The sequence below is a fragment of the Theobroma cacao genome, chromosome 9 (assembly GCF_053813885.1).
Source record: "Theobroma cacao isolate CCN51 chromosome 9, ASM5381388v1, whole genome shotgun sequence".
NCBI classification, from domain to species: domain Eukaryota; kingdom Viridiplantae; phylum Streptophyta; class Magnoliopsida; order Malvales; family Malvaceae; genus Theobroma; species Theobroma cacao.
Genome location: NC_142647.1, coordinates 45,267,599 through 45,288,966, shown reverse-complemented (window position 1 = coordinate 45,288,966; position 21,368 = coordinate 45,267,599). Strand labels below are relative to the sequence as shown.

Below are 21,368 nucleotides of genomic sequence, written 5' to 3'. Positions count from 1 at the left end.
GATTATTTGGCGCGCATAAGCTCACCAACCGAAACCCTATCTGTCACTTTTCCCACGATTAGGCGCCACTTTGTTGGGGCACTGTTGGGTTGTCCACATTGGGCTGGGTCTTTGGTAGATTTTAACCAAAACCTAGGCCCTTTTAAGTTATTTTAAATTTCTAAATCTAATCATTGATTGTTCCACGAGTTAATATCTTAGCAATTCAATCTCTCTTTTCAAATTTAGAAAATATTCTTTAATACGTGAGGCAGAGTCTTGGAATCATGGCTGATCAAGATCATAATCCTAAATTCAAATTTAAATAATGCGTGTAACACTAAAAGGCGTCCCGTTTGAACTGGGGTGGATATGCATCTCCAGAGTCAAAGCAACAAGTGAAACGAAAAACTCAAAGTTATCAACACAAAGACCTGCATGTTGAAAGAAGGAACCTCCCTTCAGGTTTTTATCCATCCTGACAAAGATAACTTCCTCATTTACAACAGTAACTTGATTCACATAGCCACTGTATCCCTTCCATTTACCGTCCAATTCTAAGCATAGTTCACAAGCTTATGACATGGCAAAATATTTCTCCCCAAGCATTCATTTACAGTTCTTTTTACTACAACCTTGAAATTATCCAATCAGAACAAAAGATTATGTAAGGGTTCAACATTATAAACCTACACTGCATTCCGTATGATATTCTGGCTGATACTACACAATTTATGACTGTGATTGGTGAATTGTAATACAATGATTATAGGAGATATGTCCTCATTCCTCCTTACTTGAACAAATGGGCTAGATCTGGATCATCCAAGTCTACATCCAACCAACCATTCAAGCGCATGTACTCAATGTAATGATCTGGGGGTTTCACTGCACGAGGGTTTCTTGGAGTAAAACCATGAATTCTCTCAATATCCCGAGCAAGCCATCGAACATAAGCTTGGTCCAATGGTGGCACAATTTTCAAGAGAATCTCTTCTCGTTGTTCTTGCTTCACAGGCTTGTTTCCCATGATAAGAGAACCTGGCCAGCTTCAAGCAGAATCAGCCAGAAAAAAATTAGCAGTAAATTAGTACTCCATGAAAGAGAGATGCAATCTATTTGTCTTCTATTTGATTATCAATTTCAAACAAGTAATATATGCATATCCTCTCAGACCATGGGGATGCAATAAATCTAAAACAGATGTGCCTAAAGCTTTGTAGTTATACTAGAACAACAAGAGTGCACCCGAGCATTTGGTTCATTGGTTGGTGCATAATCCCCCTGCCTAAAGAATAGGGTTCGAATCCCCCTCTCCTAATTATAAAAAAATAATACTAGAATAACAAGAGTTCTTTTGACATCTACCCAAGTGACTAAAACTTGGTTAGGAAACAAGAAAGACAAAGCATATCAAGGAATTAACAAGAGCAAAGCTGATGCAGTAATTTGGTATTTTTTTATCTTCAAAATCATATATTAAAGCTCAGACCAGTGAAGAATCCCTAATTCTTCAAAAGCATACTAACGCTTTAATTTTGCAATTAGGAGTGAAGCAGGTGCCAGTTGACATTCATGGACTGCGAGAGCAATATGACTGACTGCAAGGGATTTGGACAAAGCTCCTCTTCTAGAGCATTTGTTCAAAATAACCATGTTGTCATTATGCCAATTGTTACATTAAAATAATAAAAGCAATCAGAAATATCTTTATCAACATAATTCCAAACTAGCAGGGTCTTGATAACGTCCCTTGAGGATCTTTTAATGTATTCTCCCACTTCAGTACACCTGCAACCACACTAGCATACACAAAACTAATCTAAAAGAAGTCAGCAGCTCTCCCTCACAAGAAATGTTGAACATAAAAGCTTGTGCTCTTACTCAATACATATTGCTCTTGATTTGCAAATTAATCACCAAAAAATTGCCAACCTTTGAAAGGCATGTAAGTTAAGCTAAATGCATAGGTGGTACACTGAGGAAGCTATATTCATGAACATCTTTAAACTTTAAAGCCTCTTCACCTGCAAAACTAGAAGTGTACTTCCAAAACTAACTAGGCAGTTCAAAAGATAGAACTTGCTGAAGACTGTATCAAAATCGTAATTTCTTAAAAACTAACAGATTAAACATGATTTACGGACAGGGAAGCTAAGCTAGCAACAAATCAATGATAAAATCTGGCCAAATCAACCCCCCCTAAACCCCCCACTGGTGAACAGCTAAGAACAAATCTAAGCATGTTGCAGCAAGCAGGGATTCATATTCCAATAAATACCAACGCCTTGTTGGTAGGATACAATACCCACCACTCAGGTTTGAAATCCTAGTGAAATGTCTCTAAATTAACGATTTAGACATCATAAAATTGATTCTCTACCCCCAATAATAATACATCGTAAAAATGGCTCAAGACGCACGGAATTTCGAGTTCTCTAAATAAAAACGTCAATAAATAAATTACAGTAAATGAAAAAATGTTGAATTTGGAGCAGTTTGGAGACTACTTACCTAACAAGTTCAGTAATCTGAGCTACTGCCCACGGAGAGATGAGATGAGCCGGAGACTACAAGAAACACCAGGACCGCGACATCGATAGACATTAAAAAGGTTAAAATCCCGTAAAAACGACATCGTTTATGGTGTCCCTGGGGACAAACATAAAAACATAGGTTAGGATTTTGTCTGTAAATTAAGTTTTACCTCCTACAAGTTGGACGAGAATCAAAATAGGTAATCTGAATTGTTTTAATTAACAATAAAGAAATGTATTCTACTAACAATAGAGAAATGAAAATTTGCATAATGAAAAAGTATATCTGGCATATATATATATATATATATAGTATTACGCAAATTAAAATTTTCTAAAATAAAATTTTTTAATTAAATAATAAAAATTTAAGAACAAGCAGCGCAGGTTTACAAATTAGCACTAATAAAATAATATTGGATTAAAAAGAGCGGGTGGGAAAAGAAATCCAATTACAAAGGTAAAAAGACTTGAACGCCCTTTTAATTGGCTAACGCTAGTTGGATCAAAAACAACTCCCAAGGAATTGGATGAAATTGTTGTCCTGAAAAAAAATAAAAATGAAGAAGTACGGTTTGCAGCTTAGGGTTCCACCGTCGCAGCAGAAAAAGCCGGTAACAAGACCGCCGCTCCCTCCTCCTCTTGGCTTTCGCGACGACGACGATGATGACGTGGAGAGAGAGATTTCTCGGCAGGCTAGCAAGAACAAATCTCTCAAGGAGGTAAGATTCACCTTACTTTCCAGTTTGCGCCCCCCCCCCCCCCCCCCCTTTTTTTAGAGTTTTTATTTTTTATAATTTAACTTAACTTTATATCTTTTTATTTTCTTTTCTTTTTTTGAAGATAGAGGAGCAACATAGGAAAGCGCTAGAGGAAGATCCTTCGGTGTTTGACTATGATGGAGTTTACGATGAGATGAAAGAGAAGGTTGTTCGTCCCCGTGTTCAAGATCGCGAAGAGCGACAGGTAATTTTTCTTACAAATTTGAGGATTTTTGTGGTTTCTAGGATTATTTGATTGCTTACGGTAATTATTCCTTTTGTTTTATGAAATGTGTTTTTTATTTTCATAATTCTGTATATAACAAAATAGCCGACATAAATATACATATAATTGATGAAAATATACCAGAGGATTAATCATTAATGTGAACTGATGAGGATGCTGGCTATTTTGTGCAGTCGAAATATATTCATAATTTAATTAAAAAGGCAGAGCAACGAAAGTGGGAGCAGGAGATAGTATATGAGAGGAAACTCGTGAAAGAGAGAAGTAAAGAGGATCACCTTTTTGCAGACAAGGATAAGTTTGTGACAAGTGCCTACAAGAAAAAACTTGCTGAGCAGGCAAAATGGATGGAGGAAGAGCGCTTACGTCAACTTCGAGAGGAGAAAGATGATGTATGTTGAGCCTTGTCTTCTACTTCATGTGATGTTGCTTGTCACTTCTTCGTCTACTGGTTTGGTTCTATTTTTCATGTTACTCCACTTATGATTGACTGAATTGTTACAAGTCTTTAATGGTGTCTGACATGCCCTTGTGGCTCTAGATCTGTTGGTTCACTTGTACTACAATAACAAAGTTGTTTTAGGTGTTTCTGTCTGCTTGCACTTGACATGTTTGTTTGAATTAGTCTTTTCCTTGCTCCATATAAATGACATGCGAATCAGTCCCGTAACTTCTGCTCATCTTTGCTTGCATGTGTGTAAGCAATGTGATTCTTGTTTACCAACCTACCACAAAAAGGAAAAACAAATTTTCATCTGTTGCGCATGCTGTTCCAGTTGGGCTAATTGATGCTTCATGGCTGGTTTTTTTTTCCTTTGGCATCATATTTTCATAGTAGTTTTCAGTTATGATCTACAGAAGGCTATAGTGGATTGTCCATTGTTTGACACTAATTGATAAAATAAATAAATGCTGAAGTGATAAACTTCTTCAACCTCATGTTACTCCTATAAGCATCCCATGCATGTGCCCTGCTTTTATGGAAATTACGGGTTTGATTGCTTATGCCTTAATAAGAAAGCAGATTTAGGTTCAATTTGGTTGTCTACAGCAGGTCATGTAATCGTGCCATTATGGTTTTGCTAATTTAATATCTTCCTTCATTGGTCTCTAGTAGGTAGTCCGTCTGGCATGTTGCATATGAAAAATTGGGCATCAATATGTTTAGCAAGTAAAAATTGCACCATCTACTGGATTTTACGGTTCAGTTTCTAGGGATTAGCAAGTAAGAGTTGCAATATTTACTGGAATTAACAGTTCAGTTTGAGTAAGAATTGCAATATTTAGTGGAATTAACAGTTCAGTTTCTAACTCTGATATTACTTGTGCTTTAACTACCTGATTGATGGTCTTTTTTTATTTTTTTTGTTGAAGGTTACCAAGAAGAGTGACCTGAGTGATTTTTACTTCAACCTTGGTAAAAATGTTGCATTTGGGGCAAACGAGGTTGGACCAAGGATGCCAGAAAAGCATACTGAATCAAGGAAACCTGAGAAGAAAGATGAGAAAGAGATAGATGTTATCAAAAGAGTTCAGCCATTACCTAACTCAAATGCTCCCGAGTCTTCCGGTGTGACTGATAGGACTCAGGATGAAACAAGTTCCAGAGAAAACTTTGAGTCCCAAGATTCAAGGCCAATTACTGTTGATGTTCTTCCAGAGACTGCACTGCAAGAGACCTCTTCAGTGAAGCAACCATCAGTTGATCAACCAAAACGTGACCATCACAAAAGAGGTGAAGATGCGGTTGCTGCAGCTAGGGAACGTTTTCTGGCACGCAAGAGGGCAAAAGAGCAATGATTGGCTACTTCTCTCCGGAGACGGAGTAACAAATGGGGAGATTGAAATCCTAAGAGACCTTTTGTTTATTGTACATTACAAATCTACAAGAAGGTTAAGAAAATTTATCATTTTGTTACCATTGAAATTCAATTGCATCTCACTTTAAATTTGTAATAGTTTGATCATGGTTATTTTTTCCTTCCTATTGAACTCCAGGTGGAATATAATGGTTACAAAATGATGGTCTCATCTGACGGGATGGTGATGGCTGGAGTAGTCGATTTTGATACTGTTTTTAACCTTAATTCAACATCGTGAAGCAACATTGAGCATGGTAATTTTGTTACATAGAACTGAAAAATTTTTTTAGTCACGGAGAGCACTGAATGTTTAGCCTTTGATTCAATCTAGGCCAAGGGTAAAATGTTGTTATCTCTCCCATTCTTGTATTCAAAGCAGTAAAGGAAATTCCTTTTGTCCATATGCAATTTACCTAGTATTAACTAGATGAGAAAAAAATAGAAAAAAGAGTGAAGAAGTGAAGGAACGTTGCAAGATCCTGAAGTAGAAAGGAGTGATTGGGTCACAGTAAACTAGTAACAGGTTGGCTCAAATGGTAAAATTCCAAACGCACAATTTTTACCACTTGTCTATCTTGAATTTTGTTATAAAAATGCAACATTACTCTAATTTCAGGACAAGACAGCATTGGGGCAAGTAGAGGTTTAGAGCTTTAGCTGGCTGGTTGGCTAGATGGTGACAATAAATAGCAGATCACGTTGCCACTGTCCACATTTTCATCACATTATGTGCATTCCTTGCATACAAATGTATACACAGTCACATTCTCCTTGCCTTGTATAGAGGAAATCACGACATTATCTCAATTGCCATTAATTCCCTTACAATAGTAGAAGCACATGCACCATGTTCACATCCGTTCCGCTGTTGTTCTACGTATAGTTTCATTTCATTACAGTTGAGCCAAATTTAACACCCAAACCTAACTCATCAAGCATTTCACTTATATTAAAGTAAGCTCTCTCAACCCCCAAAAAAAAAAGTTCTTTAAAAATATCTTCAAAAAGCAAACCATGTCTCCTCCTTGTGATCTCTGTTTCTTATCTTTTCTGCTCTGCACTTTCCTCATCATCTCCTCTGCTTTGCATTTACCACTCGCACAACTGCAAAAAAACCCGTCTCCAGATCCCTACCAAACCCTCAATCGCCTTGCTTCTTCCTCCTTAAAAAGAGCCCACCACCTCAAAAACCCCCAGCCCACCGCCACCAAGGGAGGTGCTTCCCCCACCACCACCACCACACCACTCTTTTCCCACAGCTATGGAGGCTACACCATTTCCCTCAGCTTTGGCACTCCTCCTCAAACCCTCCCTTTCGTCATGGATACTGGCAGTGACTTCGTTTGGTTCCCTTGTACTCATCACTATCTCTGCAAAAACTGCTCTTTTTCTTCCTCCAACATCCCATCTTTTATCCCTAAACAATCTTCGTCTTCCAAAATTCTTGGCTGCCAAAACCCAAAATGTTCCTGGATCCACCACACCAACGCAACCCAATGTGATGAATGTGGAAACAACTCTACTCCCCAAAACTGCTCTCAAATCTGCCCTCCTTACTTTATCTTCTATGGCTTAGGAACCACGGCAGGCTTTGCATTATCCGAAACCCTGAATCTTGGAGATAGAATTGAGCCCGACTTCTTAGTGGGATGCTCCCTTCTCTCTTCCCACCAACCCGCTGGCGTTGCCGGGTTCGGCCGTGGCCTTCCTTCTTTACCTACTCAACTTAAGTTGGATAAATTCTCTTACTGTCTCATCTCTCACCGTTTCGATGACTCTACTAGTAGCAGCCCTTTGATACTTGATAGTAACTCGGATTTTGATAAGAAAAAGATTGGTTTAACCTACACACCGTTTCTCAAAAACCCCATTGTCCAAGGCAAAGAAGCCTTTAAAGTTTACTATTACCTTGGTTTAAGGAAGATATCAGTAGGAGGCCGCCACGTTAAGGTTCCCTACAAATATCTTTCCCCTGGAAATGATGGCAATGGCGGCTCTATAGTGGATTCTGGGACGACTTTCACGTTCATGGCACGTGAGGTATTCGAGCCTGTAGCTGAAGAGTTTGTAAAACAAGTTAAGAAGTATAGTAGAGCTCGTGATGTTGAGGATTTAACCGGGTTGAGGCCTTGCTTCCATGTGAAGGGAAGGGAGAAGGTGGAGTTACCTGAATTGAGGTTGCATTTTAAGGGAGGTGCTGAGATAGCGCTGCCGCCGAATAATTATTTTGTGTTGGTTGATGGTGGGGCGGCGTGTTTGACGGTGGTGACGGGTGGTGGTGTCGGTGGAGGGGAGGGTGAAGTGGGGCAGAGTGGGCCAGCTGTGATATTGGGGAATTTTCAGATGCAGAATTATTATGTGGAGTATGATTTGAGGAATGAGAGGTTAGGATTAAGGCCGCAGTTATGTATATAGTAAAAACCTATGGTCCAATATTTGGAAGGGGTGGGGCACTTGTTTGAAACTGTTGAAGAATTAGTTTGTATTTCGAGAAAATTGGGGAAGGAAATTAGAGTTAGTATTAATCTACGGTTTGGCCTTTTGATCTTCATTCATATCTTGATTATGCTGAGCCTGTAATGTAATGATACATTGTTAATTAATTAGGGTGTTCCACAAATCAACTTCTTTATTTTAAAGTAGCACTTTCATGTGGAAACGACATCATTGGCGGCTTCTCAGCAATCAAATTATTCAATACAATTACTGCAGAGCACTAGCAATCATTGGAGGCCTTAATTCCCCTCCTTTACCTCCTCAACTTTTCCACTTTTGACTTTTGAGGTGGGATCTTGGGCTTGGCAGGGTGTATGGCGATTTTACTTTACAATCTCCTTCTGTTTTTTCCCTGGAAATAAAGAGGGAATTAGTTTCACAAACGATCTGATCAAAAACTGGAGTTTAAATACACAAAATTTTGAGTTTACTGTCAAAACACAAGCCTTTAGATCATGCTCTGTACCAAAATCTATACTGCGATGAATCACAACCCATACATATAATATAATATTGTCTGCGACGAAGTAAAAGACTTAACTATCATGGGCTGTGATTTCCCTAGGAAAACCTCCTTGGAACAAAGTACAGTCTCTCCAATGCCATCTTGAGGCGGTAGTTGAAGGAATTTATGGCCTCTCCCTTTGGCCTTGACTTGAAGCAATTTGCTGGGTTTAGATGGCATGCAGAGTTCCTGCCATTTTTGAGTCCCAAAGACCTCTTCCAAGACTCTGACTAGATGGATTTGTATTGGCCTGTAGGCGCCCTGTACGGTTCAAGCTTTGCTTTTAAGCATTTCTTGATGGCCAGAATCTATTGATCACGGTCTGGCCTCTTCTATATGACCCCAGGTTGTGGCTGGATTCAGAAATTTTCAAATCTGCAATGCCTTTGGCTACGCTGGAAGTTACAAGCAGTTGCTCCCCTACTAGCATCCCACCCAGTACCAGCCACTTTGCGTATCTCAAAAAAACTGCTAGTGACTCCCGTGTTACAAAAATAGAAAGGAAAAGGCCTTTCAATAAGAAAAAATAGAAAGGTAAAGGTGATTTCAGTTTTGAATTAACACAAACCTGTTATACGGTGGTCTGCTTGCCGGGTATTCATGCTATAGAAGAGTCTTCTGAAATCACCTGCACTAATCGTCTGTACACAAGTTACAGAACCTAAATTAATTCACAATTTATTTATTGAAAATGTGAAAGCAAGATATTTTCTGGAAGCGAAAGGGGAAAAACACTGTAGGGATATACAGAGTTAGTACGGTTGGTGGAGAGTAGAGGATAAAGGGAGCAAAAATGACATAATGGTGATCTAAGAATGAATCAGGAGAGCCTAGCCAGCTTGCAAAATGAAAGCATAATTGCATGTTGCTACAGCTATTTGGTAATTAACAGAAAAAGTTACAACAGCTGGAGCTTCATTATCATGAAAGAAATTATGATGCATTGAACTGAAAGCATTTAATACTTATAATAATAAAAGATAAGTTAGCTCGTTAGGATATTCTACACCCTCTAGAGTGTAGAGGACGAGGAATATGTAGGTTTCTATACGGCAGCTGAAACAGCAGGGATGATCTGCAACATTTGAGACAATATGAGAGCCAAATTGACAGAAATATCTGATTGCTTGGTGAATGGTGATGTGTATGTATGTATGTAAAACAATATGTCATCAATTTGAGCATTAATTTCTAATCAGCTTACAAGATGCTGGTGGTAATAGCAAAGCCAAATAATTCATCCGATCCAATGCGCCGTTGCATAGCAGGAAAGTATTCCTGCCAATAAATGAGGATATCAAGAGTTGCAGCAAACGTTTATAGCGAGGAGACCCAGAGCCCAAATATGAAACAATTTCCACAGAGTTTTGGGTGTGCATTCAGATACAAGTCCCAGCGGTTGTCTCTTCAATCTTTCATTCTACGTCGTATGGTATTCCATTGTTCAGAGAAAGATGGCTACATTTGATGTTGATGCCTATTTTAATTCTAATTTGCCGACGATTGAAGATCAGTAAAGAGATTTTACATGATCTGACGCTACTCAATATCAAACAATTTGCTGTTACGTATACATGGTTGCAACTTGCATGAGATAATGCAGAATTTCCAATAAATTTGATTACTAGGCAACAGGAGACCGGATTCCGCACAAGTCAAAACAAAAAAAGGTTGTTCCGACAGGTTTTCGGTCTTCTTGGGCCGGGGCAGGCACAATGTGGCCTGAAACCCAAAGGCCAATCTATTGAGACTTCTCAAAAAGGCTTAGCTTAGCTGGGCTATATGCAATGTGAAGTTAAGAAAACCTTATTTCAGAATACCCAAAAATTATATAATTAATTATTTCATTGCTCACAGCTAATGTTTTTTGTCTAAGGAGTTGCAAGCAATTATTTTTTATTTACCTTGGCACTAAATTGCAAGCATTAACTTGTACCATGGAATAAGACATGACAATGTAATCTGATATCAGGTTTTATTGCCTTGTAGCATGGTGAGAGTAAAGGTCATTTATAGTACTAGTCTACTTTTTTTCTTTTCTTTCTGCTGAATCATAGCTGAGTTGTGCATTTACTTTTTCACCATTAACAGTCATTCTCTTTCTTTCATTTTTTTTCTTCTTTTATGGGTTTTTTGTTTTGTCAATTAGTTATTTGGATTGAAATGTGAAATAATAAGATAGAGAAGAAAGATTCTCTCTCTTAACAACTTCTGCTCACAGTGAAAAAGCTTGCAAACAAAATAATAATAATAATTGAAGGGAAGTGGGGTGAGAGTATGGGTAAGATGACGACGATGATACATGTATACATCTGATTTTGAGTCTGTGCAATAGTAGCTAATGTGAGGATAGGCTTTGCAAGATGACAATATGTGGATAGAATCCACCCTACACACTTTTCATATGGCTTTTTGACAACATTGGAATGCCAAAAGCAACGAATGAACGAATGACCTAAACATTCCCATAACCTGTTTTCTTGTACATTAGTGCCCATAGCATCTAATTTTTTTTTTTTTGGAGTGCCCATAGCATCTAATTGACACACTAAGAAAGTCTCAAAACAAGGAATTGATTTTTCTTAAAGAAGGGTTGCCATTGCATGGCAAAGTTTTGTTGGGTGATTCTTATTCTGGCTATACATAATAATAACCTTTTTATCTTTTGATTATTTTTAAGTTCTAAAGCAAACCTTTGTTCGATTATTATAGATGCTTAATTTTGATTAACTATTATTTCTTAAAGTATTGTATAACAAAATAAGAACAAACGTAAAACAGTTATTTCATATGTTATGCTACATAATGGGAACAAGCGTGGAATAGCTATTTTATAAAGATAAATGAAAATAACTCAGAACAGATAATAGGATTCATGAGTTATCTTCACGTTTGGGATGTTTTAGAGAACTTAACTTGGTGGCTCAGATATGAAAATAGTTAAGAAGACTTTCTCTTAACTTTTCTTTGAAGTACATGTGCTTTTTCTTCCTTAAAGAGTTTGTGTGGTACATCATCAAATGTCACTACTCTAGTATCCAAAACTAACGCCCACTACCCAATTACATTTAATATCCCATAAGCCATTTTTCAACGTGTTTTCCATGATAAGAGCATTCTCCCATAATTAAGTGTCATATCCAATAAGTCGTTCTTTAATGTGCTCTTCTATAACAAGCACATTCTTTATGATTAAACATGTTCTTCCAATTACTCCTAAGAAAGTGTTCCCATTCAATATAAATACGAGAGTCTTGCAAGTTGAAAGGTAATGAGAAATTATTAGAAACCCAGCAAAGACTATCATCAAAACTCTCAAATCTCTTCGAACTATTCTCTCTACTCAGCTTTTCTCATCTTTCGCCGTTTTCTCCACCTTTATTTATTCTTCATCGCTTACCACCGAAGCACTTATACTTCAAAAACTACTCTAGTCTTTCTCTTCGTCGCCTCTAGCGCATTTCGTTTCACTTATTACAACACGTCCTCTCTCCTTAGTAGAAGAACATTCTACAATTAGCAATCCTTCATTTGATAATATTTTCAACAATTTCATTAACTTTCTACCCTATACAGTTCTAGTTGGATTTTATTATGATTATTATTTTCAAAATTCTAATTGATGTTTATATGCACCTTAATCTTAATTTACCCATGGGCGGATGCTTGTACAGTTATGGGTGATGGTAGCCTCCCACAATTTTTAAAATTGTTTATGTACTATATATTTTCTCTCTTAATGATCCCTTTAAAATAATTTCTAACTAATGCAAATAAAGAATAATAAAATGACCCAACATACCTCATTCAACTATACTCTCCTTAACTTTAAATTTCAACATATTAGTTTTAAAAAATTTTAATCCTTATTTCTCTTTGAGGAAAAAAAACCCCTTGTTCCTCTTTACCTTAATCCCCCAATAAAAATTGACTAGCTTTATCCTTGAATTTACCCAAAACCAAAAGTACATCTTAATCCTTGAAATTTTTGTAGTAAAATGCACAATTCATCCATAACCTTTATACAATAATTTATTTTCATCCTAAAACTTTAGAATTTAATTTTTAATTGTGATTTTTTAAAAATATTTTAAATTCATTTATTTCGTCAACTATAATAAATAATTAACAAAATATGTTATCTAATGTGGCATAAATTCTAATCCAAAAAATCAAATGAGTCCTCTTTTTACCACATATATCCAGGCTACCATTTTCTTACCACATGGACATCCATATACATATTTATTTAGACTATGGTATCAGATTTTGCGGTGCTTTAATGATGGTTGACGCAATGGATGAATTTAAAACATTTTAAATGAATTCAAAGTCACGGATGACAATGAAATATATATTACACAAAAATCTTGAGTCGTAATTAACCCCCTAGCTATTCTCTTATTACAAGACATGAAGTTGGTTGTAAGAAGAACCAAACTAGTGGTTCGTAATAATTCCCAACGTACGTAAGCAGGTGAAGTGATCACCCTTCTTTTAGAATCAGCAAAGCCTAGCCTAGCTTTTATAAAGTGTTTAAAAAAGAAGATACAAATATTTCTCCCCACGCAAACTCCTCTACTATATTTTTGTTTTTAGTATTTCTCAAGGCTTGGATCTTACCAGAAAAACCTTCCCATGATTTCACTGGTGTGGCCCATGAGCTCTATTAATTGCACCTAACATGTGTGGACAAAACTTTGCAGACGAAAAACATTGCTGGAATCTGGAATTGGTCTTTTGCTGAGGTCTGATCAGGCCTGGAGGAATGAGCAAAGTTTCTCAACCGACTGACCCCAAAGAAAATAATGAGCAGAAAAACTTGATTTGGTCAATGTTTGCTGTGTAGTTTAAGCTAAGAGAACGTGAGTTGAATTGCTCGATGTCCTGCTGCGGTGGAACAGGATCCAAAAAATATGCTATTAGACAATAAACTAGTAATATACGTATTCTTTAATCGAAACCAAGGCTTAATTTCCCCACTTCCAAAATGTAGAAGAAAAGATCAGAAATATGATTCACTGGACTGAAGAACGTTGCCGAGGCTTCTGCAGTTTCCAAGGACGTAGGACTACCGTCAAACAACTCTAGAATTCGATAACCACTTTCGAGATTAAGAAAAAAAACACCCACTCACTGCTGCATGCATACACTGAAGGACCCTTTTGTAATTTACTCAGGACAAGATTAACAAAGAATTTAAAGCCCTGGAGTGGGCCCCAGCTAGTCTGGCATTCTTCCCCTTTCTCTCTAGTCTTCGTTCATCCACCACAAATTTACTCCTTCACTAGCTACAATTACAATTACAATTACCATTGAAACTAACATTCAACTGACTTCAAAGTTTGCCAACTTCTCTGTTCAGACAAAAAGAAAATTAAAAATTATAGAAATCTGTTGAACTGCAACCACAAAACTTGACTCCATGGTTGACTACCTTCCAAGGGGAGTGGGCAAAGGTCCAAAATTGAATCTCGGAGCCTTCAATTTGGAAGAAATTTCTTTGTCATCTTAGCTTGACAGAAGAACTAAAAAGACTGAATATATATAAAATGTGAAAGCAGTCGCATATTATATGAAAAGAAGTCATATAACCGACAATAAGGGAAAAAAACTAGAGCAAAAATAGGTTTTCTCGGATGGGACAGAAAAAAACTAGTTAAGAGAAACATCCACGCTGCAAATTTGCACAAGCTGATACTTAATAACCGAACCAACTTGGATGGCCTTAGTTCGATCAGTAAAGGAAATATAAGCTGGACAATTCGCGTTAATTTGATACGGACCTGAAATCCAAGTCCCAACCTTCCATTTCAATTGCCCGAAAACCTTGATGTTGAGCAACACCAACCCCGCATTCATGTCCTGGCTCAACCCTGCCTCAAGAAATGGAGCCACAGGCACAGCATTTCCGTACAAAAATGGGGACCAAATCGTGAGGTCCTGGTGACCCTGGTAGGTTCTTGGCAGCAGTGTGGGTAAAGTTATCTGCTGGTTACGATAAGATGCGTACATATCGAGTTTCTGGTAGTAAATGCCGATCCTGTCGTTGGGATTCCTGGAAGATAAAGTGATTTGCATGTTTGAAGTAAGAAAGTTTGGAGCTGTGAGGTTGAAAGCGTAAATAGTCACATCCTGGAGGATGAACCGCGGCTTAGCAGGGTGGAGAATCGCCCATACAAGGAAAACCACTATGGCAAAGACGATCAAAAACCCAACAATGGCTAGCACTATGCGCTTGACGAGCTGTTTCTTATGGTCGTGGTGGCCACAGTCCTTGGCCATCATGACTACAGGTGATGCAGCTGGTTTTGGTAGAGTTGGTTTAGGCGGTGGAGATGGCAAGATCTAAAGCTGAGAAAATAAGAAAGAGATCAGAAAGCTTTTTGGGGTGATAGATTTAGCAAGAGGGAAACACTGAGATGAGACTCATATATATAGAAATGTGTATTAAAGTGAGGGAAGAGGAGATTGATTTTGCGATATGGTTTTGATGGGGTACTAATTTAATGTGCAAATTTTTTTTTTGGTTATTTTTCATGTATATGATTGCAAATTGGACTTTAGACAAAAGGGAAAATAGAATTAATGTGAATTGGCATATGGTAGGTGGTTGGTGCAAAATGAGGGACATGAGCTTTTTATTTGATGCAACCTTATCTTGGGGTGCATTCCTGCTTCTACATCAGGGCAATTGTACATTCTGTCCCACCAAAATTCAACTCTTGGAAGCAAAAATATAATAATGGGATGGTTATGTTTAACTTAGTCACTGACCATATGGTGTAGGATTTCACTTGTGTTAAATCCAACTCGTCTTTAATACTAAAAAGTGATAGATGGAGTATCAAAGAGGGTAGAAAATGGAAGTGTTGAATCCAGGTTTTTTTCTCCAGGAGAAGGGTAAGTAAAGAAAAAGCTGCCTCTTTCTGAGCAGCCTTCAACTCTACATGATGATTAATTAGTAATTACTATGTGCACATGAGGTTGAAGTGAAATTGCAGGGAAAGGTAATCTTATAGTATTAAATTGGTTTGTCATATCTAGCTTGGGTTGTAATAAAGTTGCTGTGAGTAACTATTTATGAATGCACAATTAACTGTGGCTACCTAACATGCTCAGTTTTTGACCATTAAGTTGTTATATAATCAGCATGCAGGAACACGAAATTTTATGGCTGTAAAATTTAACTTGAGGGTAATTAACTTACTCCCATTGCCATTGGGTCATTTTGTGAGATTATGATACATTTAGCCCAAAGGTTGACAGCTACAAACATTGGAACTATACGTTTTCCATTTATTTGCCCGTTACAAATACCTGCCTTTCCTCCAAAGATGAGATATGGGTCACCAACTCTTGGCCTCCTGTCTTAATAATAATTCCTTCTAACATCTGTTTGATAACCGAAAAATAACTTGTTGAAAGAAATTTTTTTTCTGTAAAATATTTTATAAAAAATTTAATATTTTTTATTGTTTGGATAAACTGTCGAAAATATTTTCTGTTGTAAGATCATTTTATGAAAAATATTTTCCATTATGGTGGAGTTATTCAGATGTTAAAATAATAAATAGGAGTTGAGTAGAAAACAATATTGATATTTGATTTTTACTAATTTGGATCAAAATTAAGAATGGAAATGAAAATGGATAAAATCAATAATGATATTTTCCGAAGCATTTAATCACAAATATGTAATGAAAATAAACTCTAATTTTCAAAAAAAAAATTCCATCTTATCACTTTTTTATCATGACTATAAAAATATAAATATTTATCAATTGTGTAAGATAACCAAAACCTATACTTATAAATAAGTATTCATTGATTAATAATTATTAAAATAATTTTTATTATAATTATTTGTAAGATTTAAACCTATTATAAATGTGTATTCATCAAATGATGATCATTAAAATATTTTTTATTATAATTATTAGTCAGATTTATTCCATTTATAAATAAAAATTTCAATTGTATTGAATGGTTTCATTAAAATAATATATTTTTTAATTTTAATAGTGTTGTATAATTTAAATATTAATATTTTAAATTTAAATATTATTTTTTTAATATTTTATGTTAAATATTAATATTCATCAAACTTGTTAGCTAGGATTTTAAATTAATTCTAATAGTTTATTCTCTCGAAAAAGAAGAGGGCTCTGCTTGCTAGCTAGGATTTGTGTAGTTTACTATTGAATCTTGACATTTACAAAATTTTTGGATAATATAATGGAGAAAGGGATGTTCCTTTGCAAACAATATATAATATAGGATGAAACGAAGATATGAAGCATGGTCATGGACATGTCTATCATTGTTATTCGACGTTAGCAGCCGATCGATTATGACCAGCTGTGATTTGATTTGCTTAAAGATATGATCATATGATTATGTCTCTTCTAAATTATGATTATTGTAAGGGCCAAAGGGTAAGTTGTTAGAAGAATAAGGTTGTTGAAAAAAGGCTAAAGAAAGCGACCACAAAGATTCCATTTTTTGTTTTTTTTTTTGTTTTTTGCCTTAACTTCGAAGGGAAACATGTTGGTAAATAGACTTTTTTATAAGTAATATTTAATCTTGTCCCTAGTAATTAAACCAACAAATCATTTTAATCAACCTCTTTTTTCACTTTATTATCTAATAAAAAAATTTTGGTTGAATTAGATGGTGTCTCCAATATGCATCTATCCTTATGAACTTGTGTCAAATTTCCAAAAAGATCATGTATGCTTAAAAATAACCCACCAATCTTAACATGATTTTCCACGCATTACTTTGTTCACTTTGTATTCATCCAACTTTGTAGCTGTCCTCAAAAGCAGAGACTATGTAACGCATTCATCAGGTCACATGATACAAGAATATACCTTCAACATTTATCATCAAACAAAAAGACAGAAAGAGTAGGTTCTCTCTTTTCTTCTTTCTTTTCTTAGCCTGATTCGTTCTGAGTAGTCATCGGGGATAACTTTATCCATATAAATTTGCAAGTTCCAATCAAGATTTTCGTTGAAAACAATATATATTATTACTTATAGTATATATATAGTGTGTTCAAATATGTTGATCCAGCTCATTCCAAGTTTTGCTATTGACTCAGTTTCAGAGCCGTAAAAAAAAAAAAAAAAGAACCCCAAGTTTCTCCACCTCAGCGACTTAATGGGCTTGGCTATTGAAATATGTTGATCCAGCTCATTCCAAGTTTTGCACATTTTGGACCTACTTTTTTTAATTTCAATTCAGGGATTTTGAATTGATCAATAATAATTTAATTTTGGGGACGAGAATGATGTGCGTGTTAAACTTCAAAGGCAATGATAGCACTTGATCCATCCTAGACATATAGAATACCTAATAAACACCATAAAATAATATATATTACACTCATATCAACACATGAAAGCAAAGCTTAAAATCTGCCAAAATCACTGGGACAATTCGTTTTAAACTATTTGCTCTTCTTTTCTTCTCTTCCCTTTAGCTATGAACATGAAGGGAAAGGCCGTGCAATACGCTGTAGGGTTTACAGTAGTTAGCCTTCTCTTAGCCATCCTCTCCTGCAAAATTAACAGCAAAAGTTGACAAAAAAGTAGGCTGAAAGAAGGATACAGTAAAGACAGAAGAATGTCATATAACATCACTGAAAGAGATGGTGAAGATCGAAGACAATGGCACGTCCCTTGTTGCCTCTTAAGTTTAGAAACCAACCTACTAGTGAACTTTCATTTACATCCCTAGTCCCTAAGACAAATTGGATACAGAAGTGGGCTAAATGTAAAGGAATTACATACATATAAACACCCAACATAAAAATGTGAAGAATTATACCATTTCAGACGTTGACGACTGCTCTGTAAGAATGACAGCGCATGCCATTGAGTTTCTTGGCAATGACTTGAGTAATAATAGGGTTCCTAGTTTCCTTTTAGGTTTTAACAACACACACAGAGTAGATCAGAATTATACAACTAGCAATCACTTCCTTGCTTCAGATGAAACTGGAGATCCATGTTTAAGCCTTTATCGAGAGGTACTTCAAACCAAAGAGTGGACTTGACACAAGGAAAACAAAATCACCAAAGCAGGATATAAGTAAGGAATACAATATGCCTAACAAAAGAAAAAGGTAAAAGAAAAAGCCAAAAAATAAACAAGGAAATAATGCACTCCAAACCTAGAAAAAGATATGGACTACGAACAAGTGAAATCCAAGTAAGAGGGTTACAGCTAAAATTGAAAAAGAGGGATAGTTGTATACACTGTTTCTAGAGTTAATTATAATGGAATATTTAAGTGCATAGAAAAGATTTAAAACTATGTACCTAGAGAGACAAAATCCAAGAAACATTATACACATAAGCGTTTTGACACTAAGCATACACACATCTAATCACCCGTAGATAAACTGCATCCTTCATGGTGATTACCATCTTACTAAGAGGCAAATAACAACCAGTCGGCAAGGAATTCTTGGTAAAAGTCACAAAATAACATTTGTAAGTCAGTAAGGGATTTACACATTACTTTAAAATTCAGTTTCCTATCCATTAAAAAACAGAGAAGAAAAGGAGCTTCCAACCCACCAATTGGCATATCCTTAGACAAAGGTAACTTTAAAGACTTCAGAAAATGAAATTACTACTAATAAATATGGAAATCAAGATGGGTTTCTAAAATAGGGCAAAAAAAAGAAAGGATAAAAGAGATGAGCATTTCGTTGTCCTAACCAGATCAGCACGAGTCAGTGACAGCTAATTAACATGGAGCATTGCTATTCACAGTAAACATGAGGACCTGAATTCAAAAATCCTCTCTCCTCCACATTAAATGCCCAAAAGAAAAATACTGTAAAACTCCCAATCAATCCTATAATTTCCCAGATACGTACGCAGAAAAAAATTCCACAGCCCAATCTCCATATATGACTGTTTAATCAGGTCTATCAGGATCACCGATACCATGAGGCTGCCACCAATAAGGTACCCTATACAAACTTCTGCCAACTACCTAAGCAAATATTTACTCTTCAAGTCTGGAACCAGTCAATCGAGAGCAAGCTCGGAGGCTCTTCCCTCATTTTATGACAATTATTGTACCGGTAGTGTTGTGATAATCAGCAAGAGGCAACCAATTCGGTCGTTTTTCCAGATCAAACTTCATCATTCCTAAAGTATAAACATAGATGAAGGTTCAAAACACTAGGCAAGGCTTTAGTTGCATAATAATATTGTATGGCTGCCGCAGTCATTCTCATTGCAGTTAAGAATGGAATTAGCCTCGCAAACAACCACATTAAAGAACTCAGAACTGAAAGGAGAAATCAAACAGGAATTCCAGAAATCTGTTAAGATATTTTTCCAGGAACCACAAAAGTAGCACAGCCAACAACCTATTAGTTCAAATAATTATAATTAAATAAAGACTAATAATACATTGTCCTTTACGTTATCATCATTTTAAATCCTAAAAGTTACCAAAGTTAGCACCATAATAATAATAATAATAATAATAATAATAAAAGTATAACAACTCCATAAAAAGAGAAAAGTACGGAAGAAATTTAAACTCAAAACTCACGGTAATCAATCAACGCTGCATTTTGTGGGCCCACCGGTCATCTTCCCCGACGAACCACTCAGCGCCACGTCATTACACCAAACCCTAAGAACCCTCCGCCGTCCTCTCCACCCGCCGTATCGGAACGCCACGTCAGCTAGCACCCTGACGCTGAACTTGACCTCGCCGCGTGACCTCTCGCCGTTGATCGCATCCACCACCTTGGCCTCCACGTAAGAATCAACCACCGAATAACTCGCCTGCACAGTGCTAACGTTGCGCGTGCCCTGCACGAACGGCCCAATCCTCGTCTCCGTCAAGAGATAATCCTTATGAAAAACCGACGAAACAATGTCGCCGTAGGAGATGGACAGTTTCTTGTTGGGATTGAAGACTTGGAACTGGGCATTCCACGTGGCGGTCACGCGCTGGTTGGAGGCGTTGAAGTTGGAGAGGGAGAGGGATTCTAAGGAGAAATCGGGGAGGTGAGGGCGGAGGACGAGCCAGAAGATGAGGAGGATGGTGCCGAAGATAATTACGAGGATGGCGAAGGCGACAAATAGGCGGCGGAAGAAGGTGGGGCGTGGGTTTTGGGGCGGCGGCGGTGGATAGTAAGGGTATGGGTTGGGGTTAACATAAGGGTAGGCGGTGGCCGAGGAAGCGGGTGGTGGAGGAGCGCAGCCGTTAAGGTTCTGCACTGGGTAGCCGGTTACGGGCCTGGAAGAGTCTTGCATTTTTCGGAAAGGAAAATACGAAAAAGAGTTTGCTTTTGCTTTGCTTGGAGTTAACAGTCGGAATCGGATTCAATGAGATCTTGGTGAAGAAGAAGAATATGAGGGAAAAAATAGGAAGAGATTTTGGTTATTAATGCTTTTTCCTAATTAAATTTAACAACCAAGTACTATCAAGATTTTAACGTTTAGAAAAAAAGAGATTAGCATTTATTCTTGGTTGGTTAATTGGGATCTTTCGATTCAAACTATAAAATTTTTTTGTTCTTTTCTTCTTTTAAATTATCATGAAAGTTAAAAAAGTAAATAATATTGTAATTTTACTTAATTCTGAGGTCGCGTGTTTCTAACGATCACGACCATTGGAAAATTGGAAGCGAAGGTGAAGATGCTAGGAAATTGGTCAAGAAATGAAGAAATTCTTGCTAATGTCTTTGTCCCTTGAAGAGATACAACAGGCTCGTGGGAAAATAAAATATAATAAATGAATAGTAAATAGAAAATTTTTTAAAAAAAATGGTTTTTTTAATTATTGAATTGCATTAAATGTTAGTTTTGCAATTAATTTCTCGCATATAATGTAAATTAAAATAAATTAAAGAGATACGGATAATATATACTCCTATTATTTTATATATAAATTTGTGATAGATAAACATCCAAGCTCTTAAATTTGAGATTTTAT

The 21,368-nt window shown here is 36.5% G+C and overlaps 4 protein-coding genes, 1 long non-coding RNA gene and 1 pseudogene across 7 annotated transcripts; 2 read left to right on the top strand and 4 right to left on the bottom strand.

Annotated features, from left to right (window-relative positions):
• Window positions 1–418: 418 nt before the first annotated feature.
• LOC18590240 (aspartyl/glutamyl-tRNA (Asn/Gln) amidotransferase subunit B) lies at window positions 419–2,650 on the bottom strand. Its single transcript, XM_018127488.2, has 2 exons — window positions 2,494–2,650; window positions 419–1,028 (listed from the first exon to the last, which is right to left on the bottom strand). Exon 2 carries the CDS (start codon window positions 1,007–1,009, stop codon window positions 773–775), a length of 237 nt encoding a protein of 78 aa, XP_017982977.2. The 5' UTR covers window positions 1,010–1,028; window positions 2,494–2,650; the 3' UTR covers window positions 419–772.
• A 318-nt stretch (window positions 2,651–2,968) lies between these two features.
• On the top strand, window positions 2,969–6,369 carry LOC18590239 (uncharacterized). 2 transcript variants are annotated; one of them, XR_001929454.2, is made up of 5 exons: window positions 3,048–3,238; window positions 3,360–3,482; window positions 3,698–3,916; window positions 4,899–5,417; window positions 5,523–6,369. XR_001929454.2 is itself a non-coding variant. In XM_018127459.2 (4 exons), the coding sequence occupies exons 1-4, from the start codon at window positions 3,077–3,079 to the stop codon at window positions 5,322–5,324; spliced, it is 930 nt and encodes a 309-aa protein (XP_017982948.2). In that variant the 5' UTR covers window positions 2,969–3,076; the 3' UTR covers window positions 5,325–6,369. The 2 variants fall into 2 exon arrangements, 1 of the variants encoding a protein (XP_017982948.2); XM_018127459.2 differs by having other exon boundaries at window positions 2,969–3,238; window positions 4,899–6,369.
• Window positions 6,370–6,400: 31 nt separating this feature from the next.
• On the top strand, window positions 6,401–8,006 carry LOC18590238 (putative aspartyl protease At4g16563). The gene has a single exon (XM_018127436.2). The coding sequence runs from the start codon at window positions 6,401–6,403 to the stop codon at window positions 7,799–7,801; it is 1,401 nt and encodes a 466-aa protein (XP_017982925.2). The 3' UTR covers window positions 7,802–8,006.
• A 288-nt stretch (window positions 8,007–8,294) lies between these two features.
• Window positions 8,295–9,058, bottom strand: LOC148761018 (uncharacterized). The gene is made up of 2 exons (XR_016028351.1): window positions 8,956–9,058; window positions 8,295–8,855 (listed from the first exon to the last, which is right to left on the bottom strand). It is a non-coding gene; the product is annotated as an uncharacterized LOC148761018 (long non-coding RNA).
• A 4,403-nt stretch (window positions 9,059–13,461) lies between these two features.
• LOC18590237 (NDR1/HIN1-like protein 1 pseudogene) lies at window positions 13,462–15,001 on the bottom strand (annotated as a pseudogene).
• A 2,672-nt stretch (window positions 15,002–17,673) lies between these two features.
• LOC18590235 (Late embryogenesis abundant (LEA) hydroxyproline-rich glycoprotein family) lies at window positions 17,674–20,941 on the bottom strand. 2 transcript variants are annotated; one of them, XR_016028505.1, is made up of 3 exons: window positions 19,974–20,941; window positions 18,225–19,561; window positions 17,674–17,953 (listed from the first exon to the last, which is right to left on the bottom strand). XR_016028505.1 is itself a non-coding variant. In XM_007015645.3 (2 exons), the coding sequence occupies exon 1, from the start codon at window positions 20,684–20,686 to the stop codon at window positions 19,979–19,981; it is 708 nt and encodes a 235-aa protein (XP_007015707.3). In that variant the 5' UTR covers window positions 20,687–20,934; the 3' UTR covers window positions 17,674–17,953; window positions 19,974–19,978. The 2 variants fall into 2 exon arrangements, 1 of the variants encoding a protein (XP_007015707.3); XM_007015645.3 differs by lacking the exon at window positions 18,225–19,561 and having other exon boundaries at window positions 19,974–20,934.
• Between the last annotated feature and the right edge of the window lie 427 nt (window positions 20,942–21,368).

What these genes read in the sequence shown, in the direction of transcription:
- LOC18590240 (XM_018127488.2), bottom strand. Translation starts at nt 1,009, where the DNA reads ATGGGAAACAAGCCTGTGAAGCAAGAACAACGAGAAGAGATTCTCTTG.
- LOC18590239 (XM_018127459.2), top strand. Translation starts at nt 3,077, where the DNA reads ATGAAGAAGTACGGTTTGCAGCTTAGGGTTCCACCGTCGCAGCAGAAA. An exon ending in AGAACAAATCTCTCAAGGAG is followed by an intron (nt 3,239 to 3,359) that starts GTAAGATTCACC and finishes CTTTTTTTGAAG; the next exon opens with ATAGAGGAGCAACATAGGAA. An exon ending in TTCGAGAGGAGAAAGATGAT is followed by an intron (nt 3,917 to 4,898) that starts GTATGTTGAGCC and finishes TTTTTGTTGAAG; the next exon opens with GTTACCAAGAAGAGTGACCT.
- LOC18590238 (XM_018127436.2), top strand. Translation starts at nt 6,401, where the DNA reads ATGTCTCCTCCTTGTGATCTCTGTTTCTTATCTTTTCTGCTCTGCACT.
- LOC18590235 (XM_007015645.3), bottom strand. Translation starts at nt 20,686, where the DNA reads ATGCAAGACTCTTCCAGGCCCGTAACCGGCTACCCAGTGCAGAACCTT.